This window comes from Hemicordylus capensis, chromosome 2 (genome assembly GCF_027244095.1).
Source record: "Hemicordylus capensis ecotype Gifberg chromosome 2, rHemCap1.1.pri, whole genome shotgun sequence".
Taxonomy (NCBI): Eukaryota; Metazoa; Chordata; class Lepidosauria; order Squamata; family Cordylidae; genus Hemicordylus; species Hemicordylus capensis.
The window spans coordinates 369501261-369516228 of record NC_069658.1 but is presented as its reverse complement, the minus strand read 5'-3'; the positions used below and the strand labels follow the sequence as shown (position 1 = coordinate 369516228).

The 14968-nt window shown below is 43.2% G+C and overlaps 1 protein-coding gene across 1 annotated transcript in view; it reads left to right on the top strand.

The window, feature by feature from the left end:
* Positions 1-2026: 2026 nt before the first annotated feature.
* WWC1 (WW and C2 domain containing 1) overlaps positions 2027-14968 on the top strand; it is a 168160-nt gene continuing 155218 nt past the window's right edge. The window contains exon 1 of the mRNA XM_053289852.1: positions 2027-2682. Within this exon, the coding sequence (XP_053145827.1) occupies positions 2564-2682 (119 nt within the window). The 5' untranslated portion in view covers positions 2027-2563. The remainder of the gene's footprint in view (positions 2683-14968) is intronic.

The window sequence follows — 14968 nt, the reverse complement described above, 5'->3', positions numbered from 1 at the left end:
GAGAAACTCAAGTATGTAGTACACCTCTCTGGGCTCCTTGGAGGAAGAGTGGGATATAAATATAATAACAACAACAACAACAACTGTAAAACAATAATGTTTTCAGATTACTCCCTTCCATGATATCAGACACAAATCAATGTCCACAATTCTGCAGCTGCATAAGAGGATGCAAGGACAACATACCCCACACAAGTAAAGCAGGTATGGTGAGGGAAGAGGATAAGCACTACAATACAACCATAAGTGCTGTTACACATCAACACATCAGCCCATACATGAGATCACATTCAACATGCTAACTATTTGCAGATGTAAATCAGTGGAGCCGTTGTACACTTGAGTGGGAGACCTTGGTTCTAGTTTATTTCCTGAGCCTCCTAAATTGGTGTAGTTCCCTCTTACCAACCTCATACTTTCACATTTAAAATAATTGCTTAAAGAATGACAGTGATCCTAAATGTCAGTTTCAAATTGTATGGAACTAATCAACCATGAACATGATTTTGGAAACAAGAAGAGTAAGTGACTTAAGAACATGAACCAGGAGCAGGATTTGTGCTGTTTTCTCGAAATGAGGTGAGAAATCCCATCATGTATTGAGGGCAGGATTTTCATTCAGATTGTCTATTTCATATTGCACCACCCCAAAACATTGCGCCACAGTATCAGAACTGCAGTTGCAAGATATGAAACTAGCAATTCCACATTTCAGGGAGCAGGCATTTTATGGTGTGTGTGTGTGTATGCATACTGGTTTTTTTAATGAATGTAGTTCGTAAAAATGTAAAGTGTGTGTGTGTGTATACATCATAAATCTTTATGAACTGTATTCATTAAAAAGTATATAAATAAATTGACTATGGCTATAAACCGCCATTGTCTGGAGATGGGAAAGGAAACATAAGTGTTCTCAGCAGCCCAGGAGGCAGCCCAGAAGCAGCCACTTCGGTGCTTTCCCTCTATATTTGTTAGGATTTTTGATACAACACTGTGCTTGGTGGAGGAGTTGTTTGCAGTTTCTGTGTCTCTGTAGTGGCCATCTTGCAGTTTTCTTGGCAGGATCCAGTCTGAGGTAGCCACAAATACACACCATTGAAGAATATGAGACAAATTCGTCATGACTACTAACTGAAGAACTATTAATGTCAACGGGACTGAGTCATGACTAACTCAATCGGGACCCTGCCTCCTGTGTTTACAGTACTGCATTTGCGTAACAATAGTGGCTGAACACTGGTAATGCGAGGGGGGGGGGTCTATGATGTGTTCCCCGTTTCCTCTTTCAGCTGTACAAGACCCTGTGAGTTTCAACGATGTTAGTGGACTCTGACTGAAGGCATGTGAAACCGAAAGAGTTATACATGTAAGAGTGGCTTAGACTAAGCCGCCGTCACCTGCCTATGACTGCACAAAATACACCTGCAGGGAGGGTTGTGTACAGTTGGAAGTGTGGAACCTGGCCCTGGGAAAAGTACTTCCTCCGCCTCATCTCCGGCGCGCGCCCTATTGCGAGAAGACTGCCAGGAGGAGCCCAGTCTAGCTGCACTTGTTCCCGACGTCTCCCAGCGTGCAAGTCTGGTTAAACGCTTCCTACACTTCTTGCGTGCCATTTGCCTAACCAACAAAACCGGATCGTAGCCGAAAGCTTCACTCCCCGGGAATCCATTGCTCCTTCCCGCCGGGTGCGCGGGGCGGGGGGCTTGAACCCAAGCAGCACATTTGCCTGAGAACTCGCCGCCAACAGATTCTGGGGGGCGTGTCCTCCTGAGCTGCCCTCGTCCAACTTTTCTTGCAAGGTCCCGACCTTTCCACGAGCTCTGGAGAGTTGTGGAAGCCCGCCCACTCTCTCCTTCCAGGTCCGGCTACCCCTAAACTGCCAATAGCTCATCATCATTGCCTTTCAGCTCCCCGCCCTAGGCAGGAGGAGGCGCCTGACTGCAGCCCGGCCGTGTTTACACTAATAGCAGCCGCCAACACTTAAAAAAAAAAAAAAAGTCGGGGCTGCTCTACTACCTGTATTACAGTATCACGGGGTGGGGGTAAAAAAGGAAGGGACGAACGAACCTAGGAGTCGGCAGGCAGGCTTAGCATTGCAAGCGTCTCAGCCGCAGGAGTGAACAGAGAGAGAGCTTGCCTAGCAGCCACGCAAGCTTCGAAGGGAAAGCAAAGCGCGGAGAACTAGGTGGGCTCTGTCCCTTTAAGGGCCAGCGGCATTGCTTCGTAGCCTCTCGTGCTGTCTGCCGCTGAAATAAGAGGAGGCGATGGATCGGTGAAGGGGAGGCGCCGCTGGGCAGGTTGTTCCTTGCCGCTCCGAGTGCCGGCTCAGCCCCGCTCGGCTCTAGCCTTGCCTGCAACACCTGGACGACGGATCCCGCGCCCCCTACCTCCCGCCCGCCCGAGGATGTGAGTCTGCCGCCCCATCTGCTGCGCCTCCTTCTTGCCACGCTGCCCGCCGCGGCCCCTCGCCCCAGCCCGCCGTGCCAGCTGCCGGGCTGGGCGGGGGGTTGCTGAGCTCTTTGCATGGGGCCGCCGGCTTCGTCCCGTCCCGCTGACGGAGAAGATGCCGAGGCAGGAGCTGCCTTTGCCCGAGGGCTGGGAGGAAGCTCGCGACTACGACGGCAAAGTGTATTACATCGACCACGCCACCAAAACCACCAGCTGGGTCGACCCGCGGGACAGGTGAGGAAGGACGGTGGGAGGAGGGAGAGAGGCCGAGGTAGCTGGGGAGGAGCTTGCCTGCCTGCAAGGCGGCAGGTGTCTGGAGGGGACGGAGCCGCTCTCGAGGGGCAGGAGGGAATAGCAGCCCGACCACGCTCAGAGCGCGCGCCAGTGTTGCTTCTCGAGGCTCTGTGGCGGGACTTGCGAATTCATGCCAGGACGGTGCTGGTCGTACCTTGGCCCTTCACTTGTAGTATTAGCCATTGGTGGCCGAGGCAGTGGTTTCCTGACCTAAAATGGAATGAGGTTTTTGTACTCCCCTTCATCCAAAGAGCTTGGGGGGCTGGTTTTCGCCCGGCCGCAACAGCCCTGTAAAGTAGGCTACTCCGAAGGATTGGCCCACTCAGTGAGTTTCTTGACTAAAACGCAGTTGAACCTGGAACTCCCACACTGGCTTTGCCCGTATAATAAATGTGCTGTATCTGATGGGATGTTCATGGAAGGCTTACGCATGTACGTTATCCATGGCCTGTATCAAGTTTGTTTCAGCTCTTGCCCAAACTGAACATGAAACTCGAGAATTAAAGGGGCAGTAAGCATCTTTATGATTGAGCATGGAAGCTGCTACAAAGAGCCTCAGCTTAACATTGTTTTTCTGACCTGATAGGGATATCCAGTGCTTAACTCTCTTTAATGCGGGGGGTGGGGGATGTGGGCTCAAGCATGTCTAGAAACCCTGTCCTCTAATCCCAGGTATTAGACACTCTGGACATCCTTGAGGGGCACTTCCCTCATAATTACTGGGTTGCAAGCTGTAAAGCTGAGCCTGGCATAGCATACAGGTTCAAAGCTCTTGCCCCCACAGCAGCCTGTTTCAGGGCCCCACTTGACTGTTCTGTAGCTGATGGAAGTTGTTGTGGTGTTATAGCTACCAAAACTTTTCTGCACCTTTTACTGTGAATTCTGAATTTGAATGAGCTCCCAAATAATTATGTAAATGGAATGCTAATTGGAATGATGCTAGTCAGGACTAGCTCCATGCTTCGTTGTTCAGACTTGTCAGAACACAGAATTGCACCTGTTTGAGAGGTGTGTCCCGGGAAGCTGGTGGAATCAAACAGGTGCACAGAACTTGTTGAACTCCTCCATTGTTATACACTGGGGCAATTTAGTTTAACATTTTTATAAACAATTAAATTTAAATCTGAAGTTGCCATCACTGTCACAATGAGCTTTTCTCTTTTGGGGGCTGTTGTCCTAAGGCAACTTAATCATCTATGTGAAAGTAGACAAGCTTACTGGTCACCTTGCAAATTGCATAGTGATGTGGGGAAAATTCATTCCCCCCTGTTATAAGTAATCAAGCCAAGATGGGTGGTTTGGGGTGTGTGGAAGGTTTCTGAGCCTCCCTGCCCCACTTTTGAAAATGGTTTCTATTGAAAACAGATGTAAATAATTGTCTGCTCCACCACCCTTGCCCCCACAAACACTACTTATTCTTTCTACTTCAACTCCACTATCTCTGTGCAGATAGCACTAGCTACCTTGCTGTATGCTTTTTTTTTGACTAGATGAAAATACCCAATATAAGCGTGTCACTATGGATACAGATTAAACTATGCTACTAAGTGCATTTGTGTGGGAGTATGAAATACATAGGACATAACTTTCATATCTATAATATAAAGCTACTTGGGCCTCACTGACTAACATGAAAATACCAGACCAAACCAAGAAAGATTGTTTTCACAAGTAGGCTCTAGACCTTGGCCAGACTACCAAAAAAAATACAAAACCCTGGAAAAATGCATTAATACCCTGGAAAATGCAGGAAAACTCTCCCATTGGATAGCATGTATCTTGAGACCTCAGAGCTAGGAAAAGACTAGAGTCACAGTGACATAGACGTTCACATGTTTGCATACTGCAAGCCATTTTACTAGTACTAATAATATAGAATATGTGCTGGAATATAGGGCTTTGCCCCAGAGCAAGTTGAGTGGTGAGAAATGTAGGGCAAAGTACTCTGTAGATTCAGTGGCTTTTGTGTGTAGGAGCACTGCTTTTCCTTTGAGTAGAATTCTACAAAATAGCCAAGAGGCAACTTTAGACAACATTTGATGTATAAAAATTGCCAGGTGTGTCCTGGTTTGTTTGTTTTGGTTTTTTGCCCCCTGTGCATGATGATGTGGTCAAAATAATCTTGTAGCAAATATTTACGACATCCTTATTTTACTAAGTGGGGGAAACTTTGGATTTAAAGTGGCTACATCAACTACAAAGTTGACCTCTTGGGAAGAGTTGCCTTGTGCTGACTTTTGTGCCCAAAATTATGATGTAAAGTTGCCTCCATATGATTATTGGGTAAAAACATTGTCCACTCTGATTTTTTGAGACAAAATGCTACGTCTTCTGTAAGAAAGGGGTTATTGTATCCTGTATAACATGAATGGTGTTAAAGAAGCTAGTTAAAATTAAACACAAAGGGTTTAAAAAAAGAAAAAGAAATGATACAGCCTTAAATTCAGGAACAAATTGATAAGGAAAATCTGCTTTTTAAATTCTTATTGTTTCACTGTATGTTTTAATAATGTGAAGATGACCCCAGTCTGGATGCCCAGATTGGATGCCCAAAAATAAATAAAATCTGAATGTATTCTTGAAAATATAAGGACTCTGCAAAACATAGGATTTCCAAGCCCAAATATTGCAAGTTGGCACTCGGAGATCACGAGATCAGAATGTAGGTAATCTATCAGTTGTTGCAATGGGAAACACAGCTGTCTGCAGGTGCAGGCCCATTTGGAATATTTGGGAGACATGTATGTCTGCATTCCATACATTTTTTGTTCTAGATATGTTGTTACCTCCCTTATACTATTTTGCTGCTTTGGAAATCAGCTGCATTTTGATTCTTTATATAGAAATGGGAATTGGTTTTTGCTGAGGTGTACAAAATATTGAGGTCCCTACCTTTAAAGTTAGAGGAAGAATACTGACATATCCTCTTGTTAATCTGAGTGGTGCCTTTTGGATCACCTATGCAGAACAGAATTCTGCTCTGAACAGGTAAATAACATGGAGTGCTTTTAGAGTAACTCTTTCAATTCAAGTGTTTTGTTCTCTCCTCTGTTAAATTGTGTGGTACTTCTTGGAGGGAGAGAGAGACCATTCTTAGTGAAATAAAGGCAGTAAAATCCCTTTGGATGTAATGTGTGCTTCAGTGGTGTATGTGTCTTTGAAATCCCATTCCCAGATGCCACTAAATTCATTTGCAAAACTTCACGATGAACTTTATAGAAAAGGGGTTGAGGAAAGCACATATTTAAATGGGACACTCACCACCTGAAAAAGAAATACTAACCTAAATGCTCCTTTATTTGCATTAATCATCCACATGCAAGGTGTTTTAGACTCTGCCTTGTCCACTATCGTGTCAGGCGTACCTTGAGTTGTACTCGAAATAATTCTATGTGCAATGTTTACTCATAGAATTGTGGAATGTTGGAGTTGCAAGAGACTTTGGAGGTCTTCTATGTTTAATGGGGCTTATTCCCAGGAAAGCTTATTTAGACTGCATTCTTAGTCTCGGAGAACATAAGCTTAATTACCACTGGAAGCAAATGGATCCTGAAACAATTTCAGCAACTGAAAGACTTGTGCCAACTTCATATGACATGACTTTAGGGTGCTGTTGCTTATATTTTGCTCCATAATAATTCCTTGAATGCGTTTTCCTTTTGTGTTCTGTTTCTCAAAATGCCAATGGGCTATTGTCCCTATATTTTAGCTTAGTGCTAAAATGAGTGTGCAATTTCCATCCATTTAGGCTTTTAATGCTTCTTGCATTCTAGAAATTATGGTGTTAATGCAAGGTGTGCACAAACGTAACAACTTTTAAACTGCCTTTTACTTTCTATCTTGAAAAGTTATCTCCTTGTGTTCCCAGTATGTTTCAGTCATACTTGCTCTCTTTCTAACCACACACAACAAAATTTGGCTAATGTGTCCTGTATTCTGTAATCCTTCTAATGAAGCTTTATCTCATAAATCTATAACTGAAACTAGATGGTAGCCCTTCTCCAAGGAGCATTATCAGGTGTGCCACATCCCTGGCATGTTCCCTAAGTTCTGGTTTAGAGGATCATTTATTTACAAAGCCTGTTTCTAGCTTTGGTGTCTGCAGAGGAAACATTTTAGATAGGATAAAGGGCTTCACCTAGGAAGGAAGGGTACAGTGCTTCAGTACTGGACGTTACAGTACAGTAACGTCCAGTAACTCTTGATGGATGTAGAGAGCCAGTGTGCTGTAAAAGATAGAAAGTTGGTTTTGGTAGCTCTGGGTTCAAATCGCTGCTCACAGTGAAATGCACTGTGTCAACTCCTGGCGACCGCAGAGCCCTGTGGTTGACTTTGGTAGAATACAGGAAGGGTTTACCATTGCCTCCTACCTTGCAGTATGAGATGATGCCTGTCAGTATCTTTCCCCAATATTGCTGCTGCCCGATATAGGGGCTTCCCATAGTCTGGGAAATATACCAGCGGGGATTCAAACTGGCAACCTCTGGCTTCCTAGTCAAGTCATTTCCCCACTGTACCATTAGGTGGCTGGGGAACTACAACTCCCATAATTCCCAGTCACAGTGGCCAATAGCCAGGGATTATGGGGGTTGTAGGCCAACGTCTGCAGGAGGGACGGAGCTGAACAGGCCTGGTATATGGTTTTTTAAAGAGCAGAACATTATAAGAAAGGTGAAGATTTTAATCACAGATAGCTAAAGTGCTAGTCTGGTAACTGACAACATTTCACTGCAGGTCTTTAAAAAATACTCATGTGGAAATTTTCCCTATGTAAAGCAATATTGTGACTTTAATGTTGTGAAGTGAACAGCTGATCTATCTTATTGTGTTTTATCTTGAATATTTTGTAAATTGGTTTTAATATGTTGGTAAATTTCTGTGTAATGAGTGTATTTTAATAGCGTCACCTGCTTTCTAATGGATTGTGCTTGGCATTGGCACACAAGAGCCACTGTTGCTGTATGGTACATTGCAGATGTTTTCCATTAAAATGCAGACATAGTCTGAATTTCAGAGTCCTGAAGGCATGTATGTTTGTTAAAATAATGGAGAATGTCCTTAGTCTCTACCAAGGATGGTTCTTTTGAAGTGTTTTATTTTTGTTACGTGAGCTTCCCAGAGAACAATTGTTATGGGATCTCCATTAAAATAAAGTTTGTTCATCTTTCCATGCTTTTGGTCTAAATGAACACGTGAAGCTGCCTTTTATTCAGTCAGAACATAACAACAGCCCTGCTGGATCAGGCCCATTCAGTCCAGCATATTATTTCACATAGTGGCACACCAGATGCCTCTGAAAAGCCTAGAGGCAAGAGGTGAGGGCGGGGCACACCCTCTCTCTTGCTGTTGCTCCCCTGCACTGGGTATTTAGAGGCATCTTGCCTCTGAGGCTGGAGGTGGCCTATAGCCACCAGTAGTCCCTCAGAACTGCCATGTGAACTTCCCTGAACTTTAAGATTGATACTGGAGGCTCTGCCATCTCTCTTTTCCTCTGTCCCTGGAGGCAGCATAATGTAGTGCCAGGACTGTGGCATGTCCTCCCAAGGGGATTTCTTCCTGTCTCTGTCTTTTAATGGTATTTAGTTGTGCAGTGAAGACTATATTTATTTCAGCTGGGTTGTTGTATTCTATCCAGTATCTTTTATGCTGTGTTAGAAATTTGTCCCCATGGGGATCCTGTAGAGAGTGTGGGGAGTGGGGTCAAAAAGGGAAAGGAGAAAATGGAGTAGTTTCTGAACAAACTCTTAAGATTACTTTGTGTTTGTGAAGGAAGCAGCTATATAACATTTGGTATTGAGGATGAGATCATTTACTTTTAGGATGACATTTTAGTATTTAGTATTTAGTCCTCAAAACCATTGAGGAGCACAACGCTAAACTGACAGAAGTCTTACGGAAACTCCAACACGGACTTGCTTTCTCTGCAGATAAATGTCAGTTTTGTACACACTCAGTGATGTACTTGGGAAACACAATATCTGAAAGTAGCATACATTCTAGGGATGTGCAAAGAACCAATTTGGTGCTCCTTTTCAGGAGCGCCGAACTCTTTCAAAGTGCTGGCGTTTGAGCTGGTTCAGAGACCGGGGGGGTTGCTTTAAGGGGCAGGGAGGGTGCTTTCTACCTGCCCATCCCTGCTCCTCCACTTTCCCCCTGCTGGCGCTCTCCCAAAAAGTGTGGGCGTGGGACTGCAGCGTTCTTTCTTGCTGCCCTGTTCAGCGTCCCCACACAATGGCTGACGAGCATGTGCACGCTGCAGCATGTGACGAGCATGTGCACAATGGCTGACGAGCATGTGCACGCTGCAGGAATGCTCTAGCCCTGCACCCACACTTTTTAGGAGAGTGCTGGTGGGGGGAAAGCGATGGGGCAAGGATGGGCAGGTAGGAGGCACCCTCCCGGGAGTAAGCAAAACCAATTCCATGCACATCCCAAACACATCCCACACAGACTTGATGCAAGCTATTTGGGAAGCACCAGAGCCATATGAAAAGGATGCACTTAACTCATTTTTAGGACTCTTAGTATTGCTCTAAACTTGTCAGAAAATTTCCCTCAAAAGTTGTTCTATTGCATCTTCTTTTTAAAAGGAACGTAGCATTTCACTGAGATGCATCCTGCAAGAATAGTTTTCAGAATATCAAAAAGCCATTTCTGAAAGTCCTGAGCTCACTGCTTTTGACATCAGCAGGCACACTACTGTAACTACTGATGCTTCTGAATATGGTTTGGATGCTGCCTTGACCCAGCAAAAGGGGACATGGAAGTTATAGTTGCCTTTGCTTCCAGAATGCTTACTGCATCAGAGAAGATGTATTTTGTCACTGAAAAAGAACCTTTAGCATATTTCTAGGCAGTGAGGCACTTCAGGGGCCTCACTTGTGGGGCAAAAAATTCACTTTATGGTCAGCCCGTAAACCCTTATCTATTTTATTTACTACTCGGGGATCAAGTTGAACAACCCCAAGAATAGCCAAATGCATCACCAGATTTATGGATTTTGATTTCCAGGTAGGAAATCTTCCAGTTCAGAAAACAACTGCGGATTGTTTATCTCAACTTCCACTTGCAGGCCAAGAGGAGATCCTAAAGATGAGGATGAAGGAATCATAATTGTGCAAACAGTTTCATCAACTCATGGAGTGATCACATCTTCTGAATGGAAAGCAGGGCAGATCAAGTGCTTACTGAACTTAAACCTTACATAACTAATAGATGGCCATGCAAAAACAAGGAACCTAAGCATCTTCAACCATACAGGAACATAGCAAGTGAGCTGTTTCTTCTCAATGAGCTGGTGCTGAGGACTGATTGTTTGGTGGTACCAACTTCTTTACAAGCAAAGGTGATCAAAATTGCCCAGGAAGGTTGCCTGAGCTTGGCTAAAATGCGAATCAGAATGTTTTTGGTGGCCAGGTATGGACCAACCATTGAAGATGTGATCAGGGACTTTATGGCTTGTGCTGTATCTGACAAGCTGCAGAAGACTTTTGCCAACCCCCTTGAGTCTACTGGAGTATCTCTGTGGTCCCTGGGAAAAACTTGCTCTGGATATAATGGGGTCTTTTGATAACCAAACTACAAAACAAAGATTTGTTATAGTCATGATGGATTACTATTTCAGGTGACCAGAAGTTTCATTTGCTGATAACATTATTACAAACAAGGTGTTCCAATTCATGGCTGCAGTTTTTGTGAGAGAAGGTCTTCCTAAAGAACTAGTTAGTGACTGACAATGGGACATAACTTACCTCATTTGAAATGGAGCAATATTTGCATTACCATTGGATAAAACACACAACTCTTTCTTTGTACCATCCTTGAGGGAATGATTTGGTGGAAAGAATGAACTGATTAGTGAAGGAAAGCTTACAACTAGCTCCTATACAACAATAACCCTGGAAAGAGGCAATCCATGGAACTCTATTTGCTTATCAAACCACTCCTCATTTTACTACAGGAAAATCACCTTTTGAACTGCCGAGAGGATGCAAAGCTACCACCAAACTTACACAATGGCAACAACTGATAGGGCTTTCCCATGCCATCTCATCCCAAGGCTGCAGGGATTTGTAATCGAAGGAGAAGCAACAAAAATACAAATTGCATGTGGATCAGAAATGGAGTGTGAAACAGTGAACCTTTCAGGTGGGGCACTTTGTTCAAGTATAGCTGCCTTATAAAGTGAGAATGGGATATTCCCAATATTCTGGACCAAAACAAATAATCAAAATCTGAGGAGATTCTGTCATATTGGATGATGGAAAGAAATGAAACGGTTTGAGACTTTCCGGTATACATACTATGAGACCAAAGGGAAGGGAGTCTGGTCTCGAGAGAGCAACTGCAGAGGACTTTAATCTTTCCTTCAGTTTTGACCTTGCAGAAGAAGCTGATGAAGTGATGGACAATCTTCTTTACCAGAAAGGACATCACTAACAGCTCCTGTGCCAGAGAACCTGTGCCACGACTTAGGAGAGGTGTGCATGACAGGAGACCACCGACAATACTTCAAGACTTTGTCACGGATTTTAAAACCAATTCAATTCTGGTTGTTGTTGTTAAGGAAAGGGATGTGTTGTATTCTATCCAGTATCTTTTATTTTTTGTTTAGAAGTTTGTCCCTGTGGGGATCTTGTAGAGTCTGTGGGTGGGGGTGGGGGGTTGGAGTCAGAAAGGAAAAGGGGGAAGAAAGTGGAGTTGTTTCTGAATAAACTCTTATATAGATTTAACTAGGATTACTTTATGTTTGTGAGTGAAGCCGCTATAAAACATGGGCTTTGGCTCTTCTTTTGATGTCTTCTGTTTGACTGCACTGCTTCTGTAGTATTAGTCATGTTTTGCATTGTGTGCAAATGATACACATAATAGAAAAATGGGGTAAAATTATTTAGAAATTGACAGTAGTTCTCCAAGGTTGGACAGGTTTTTCCTTGGTCCTGCTACTACAGATACCAGGGATTGAACCTTCCAGTAAAGCATATATAGTACTACCACTCAGCTAAAGCCCTCAACTATGCCCCAGAAGGAGAATAGAAATTGTGACTATTTTTTCTTAAGCAATTTCAAATAGAACATAAGTATTATAGACTTGTAAGTTAGAACTCTTCATGAGTTATTGCAAGAAGGAAGCAAATTCCCAGCCATGTAGAACAGATATATTTACTGCTGCAAGTACTTGCATTTGTTCGAGATATTAATGTAACATGTCCATATTTAGGCTTAGCCAGAGACTAGCAAAAGTAGGCAGAGTAGCTATACACCCTATCAAAACCTGCAGAACTGGTCACTGACATAGGAAGCTGCCGTGTACTGAGTCAGACCATTGGTCTATCTAGCTCAGTATTGTATTCACAGACTGGCAGCAGCTTCTCCAAGGTTGCAGGCGGGAATGTGTCTCAGCCGTATCTTGGAGAAGCCAGGGAGGGGACTTGGAACTTTCTGCTCTGAAACGGACCATGTGTGTACGTGGTGGGGTTCTTTGCAATATGTGTGTAGGAGGTGGGGTTCTTGACTCCTTTGGATCCAGATAATGAAATGAATCCATGTTGTCTCCATATATCAGCTTCCACAAAATTAATGTTCTCAGTTGATTCTTTTCTCTCAAACACTGTGTTGATTTCCCAATTGCATTTTTGAATATACTCATCTACATTCTATCTGATCTTGCAATATTGCTCAATCTATATGGTAATTCCTGTTTGTCTCTTTCTGACCTTGCTATCAATGCAGCATCTGTGGTGAAGTAGAGATTTCAGTTAACCATTACCAATAAAATTAAGCTTTCGTTTAAGCAGACAGTCTAGTCAGCTAGTGCCAATACAGTTCTTATATGCAAAAGTTGCTACATCCTACTCCCACTCTGACCAAACACATACACCCTCTTGTTGTGGTGGAGCCTAGGTGGAATAGGGTAACACAGTGAAGGGATTACCCAACTGCAGATACATGAAATAATGGGTGTCAGGACCACGGATAATGAGGGCCACCTGTATAATTAAAAGATGGTATCCATTGCTCCATGAAAAAATTGTCTAGATTGTATTTTTAAATAACTTTATCTCCTATGACTATAGATCTGAATCTATGAAGGTAAATTTTTCGATATAGTTCCCTATACCAAACAAGCTTCCCCCCCTGCATTGGATTGATTTTGGTAGTTGTCTAGAAGGAAACGCTAAAGTAACTGAGGACATAAAATGTGTGAACTTTCAGACTGCCAGTCTGAAAGACCAGCTTATTCCAGTAGGTTAGGTAGCCTGTAGCCAAGAATTTACTATTAGAGTAACATTGGCATCCTGTTAGTGTGTGGCAAAATTGTTTTGTGTTTTTCTGCACAAAACCGTAGCATGAATATTTCCTTCAGCCTTAAATTCTTTACGAATATCCAGTAGCAAAAAGGTACACATTTAATTGTATCATTCCATAACTGCTGACTTGATCTGAAGGTAACAGATTTCTTAAATATTACCCTTTATGGGTTTGAGGGTACCTCCCTTTTCTACCTTCAAGCTTAGCTTTCCCATTCTTCTTGAAAGTTCTCACACACACACCTCTCTCTTTAGTTTCCCTCCCCCCACCCAAACACTTCTAATAGTTAAACCATCTTGCAGGATTGATTTCAATGGTGTTCCATCAACAGCAGTCCTGGCTCCATTCACTGGTGATATGAAATGTCTACTGCGGGTACTTAGCAGTAACTTAATCCACCCTCCAGAGAAGGCTGTTTAGTTGCCATCTTTGGCAAGTGTCTGTCGAAGGGAGAAAGATTCACATGAGTGCAATTGGGTGTTTTTGCTTCGCTACCAGTCAAGAAAGGGCAACAGCAGGCATCAGATTGGGAAAGTCTGCAGCTGCATAAGCTGCAGTCCTGCCAGAAAGAATAATGAGAGCAGTCAAGAAAAGGAACAAAAGCAGAGGAGAGATGCCCCACATCTCTGAGATTTTTTCTTTACACTCTGGGTTTTCATTTGCAAATTAGCACTGTGCTGTTTGTTGTTTGTGCTTCTGGCTGCACTTTAAAAAAACACACGCCTCAAACTCTTTCTTTGGGAACTTTTAATTTTATTTAACTTATTTTAATTGCATTCCACTGAAGCATAGTTTACTGCCATTTGCAGTTATGGCCAGAGTGGATTTCTGAGTGATGTTTAGAAATCGTAAATAGCTGTGTTGGTTCCTTAGAAGAAAAATCACAACCTGATAATATCTTCAGTTAAGAACTACCAAATAACACACAACTTAAGCAACCTTTTGAGTTCTCCAGAACACTTCTTCACCAGGCTGAACGGATAGGAGAAAAAGTTGTGGTGGGGAGTGGAAGAGGTGGGCATGATACAATAGCTCTAAAGATCTGCAGTTTATAACAGTCTTAAAATGGAGTACAGGAAGAAAGCAGACTTGTGTTGGTAGCCCCACATGCTGTTCCTGGGGCAAAGACGACACAATGGGTGTATACCATATACTTCTCTACAGCCCCATTTTGCTTTTCTTAACATCCAGCTTTCTTTTGAGAGCTTGGAAATGTCCTTTAAATGTGTCATCTTAGTGGGTTGTAATAAAGGTTTTACCAGATTTGTGGCTTTTGGATTTTTTTCTATGAATATGAAGCTGGCCAGTCACTGCTCTGTTCCTTTCCTTTCACAGTGCTTTGGGGAGGGACACGGAAAGAACAAGCTGAATCTGCTCAGCCAAAGTGTCTTCTGCAAGTTGCTGAGCTTCTGAAAAGAGCTAGTAGCATTTAAAATGTTGGCGGGTGTGGGGGAGAGTCCTGTGTACTGTGTATCTTAGCTTGTAGGCTTCCTTGTTCATTGTTAAATTGTGATAGTCTTCCTTCTAATACTCACCTGTAATCTTTCCAATGTACTCTTTCCTAAAATCTCTCTGTTAGTCCCATTAATGTTAGTGTTTTGTCTATTTTATTATTAGACTACTTTCCAGTAGGCTTATGAGATCACCTGGCATTCTGTCCATGTGTCTCCCCACCACTCACCCCAACACACACATCAACTTGGTAATGTCAGGACCAATATGAACCATATTGGGTACAGTTGTAGGGACACCTCGATGATATAGTTTGTGATGTCATCCATTCTAATCCAAGATTGCAGATGTGTGAACATTTGAGGTGCAAGAGGCCTAACATGTGGCCTAACCAATTTGAACCAAATTTGGTATAGTTGTAGTGAGTGACACACAGAGAAACCTCAATGGTGTGGTTTGTGAT